Source organism: Myotis davidii, unplaced genomic scaffold (assembly GCF_000327345.1).
Source record: "Myotis davidii unplaced genomic scaffold, ASM32734v1 scaffold464, whole genome shotgun sequence".
NCBI lineage: Eukaryota > Metazoa > Chordata > Mammalia > Chiroptera > Vespertilionidae > Myotis > Myotis davidii.
Genome location: NW_006295287.1, coordinates 846,913 through 847,978, shown reverse-complemented (window position 1 = coordinate 847,978; position 1,066 = coordinate 846,913). Strand labels below are relative to the sequence as shown.

The 1,066-nt window shown below is 62.9% G+C and overlaps 1 protein-coding gene across 1 annotated transcript in view; it reads right to left on the bottom strand.

Annotated features, from left to right (window-relative positions):
* NUCB1 (nucleobindin 1) overlaps positions 1-602 on the bottom strand; it is a 25,778-nt gene extending 25,176 nt beyond the window's left edge. Inside the window, 2 exon segments of the mRNA XM_015567965.1 lie at positions 6-105; positions 497-602. Of these exon segments, the coding sequence (XP_015423451.1) occupies positions 6-94 (89 nt within the window). The 5' untranslated portion in view covers positions 95-105; positions 497-602.
* Positions 603-1,066: the final 464 nt, after the last annotated feature.

Below are 1,066 nucleotides of genomic sequence, written 5' to 3'. Positions count from 1 at the left end.
CCCCCCCATCCAGGGGCAGGGCCAGGGCAGCGCGGAGCAGCAGCAGCAGAGGCAGCAGCAGGAGGAGGGCTGCGCGGGGCCCGGCGGGAGGCATGGCGGCGTGACCTGTGCGGGCGGGGAGTGGAGAATGTCTGTTCCAAGCCGCCTCCTTTCCTGGACCCAGAGGTCAGGCCCGCAGCGCCGCACGCTCTTCTTCCCTCCAAGAGGCAAGAATCAAAGCGTCTCGTTTCCCGGGACCCGGCATCCCGGAACGAGCCTCCGGCCTTTCCTTCCTCAGACCCAAGCGTCCGGGCTCCCTGCACCCTCTTCGCTCACTGACTCAGGAATCCGGGATTTCAGGTCTGGGGCGATCCAAGCCCCCGGCCCCCTTTTATCCTGGGACCTCGGAGAGCTGGTGCCCAGCCCGTCTTCCTCCGGATCTCAGCCTCCAGCCCCTCCAGTCCCCCACCGCCCCTCCTTCCTGGGACCCAGGCGTCCAGAGACCCCGGACCCTCACCTCTCCTTCGCCGCAGAGGGCGTTCTCCCGGGCTGGGACCTCCGCTGCGTTCTAGGCGATTTCCCCTCAGGCCACGCCCACTTTCCCGGCCGAAGACCCGCCTCCCGCTATCTGATTGGTCCACGCTAGCTCCCGCCCGCTCGGTTCTTGCCTCGTGGCCCCGCCCCTTGTCGAAGTCGCTCGCCTTTTCTCGAAAGGCTTGCCTCCTTTTCGCGGAAGCTCCGATTCTTGACGACACATTTCCTGCCTTTTAGGGCCTAAAATTTAGGCGAAAGCGGTACGGAGACTTTCAAAGCGAACTACAACTCCCCGTCGGTCCGGGGTAAGATGGCGTAACTTCCGCACCGTCTTGGCCCCTTTGCCTCATGGGAGTTGTAGTTTTCTCGTTTGTGTTTCTGCCCCTAGAAGTGGCGGCGGCAAGTTACAGATCAATAGCAATTGTCCAGGTCGCCTTCTAAGTTTCTTATAGGAGTGAGAGGGGTAGAGCGAGAGACTGCGCTGCGACCTCTCCGGGGTCCCTTTAAGGAACACTCGCACCCCCTTCCAATTTAGAACCCCCAGAGCAGGGCA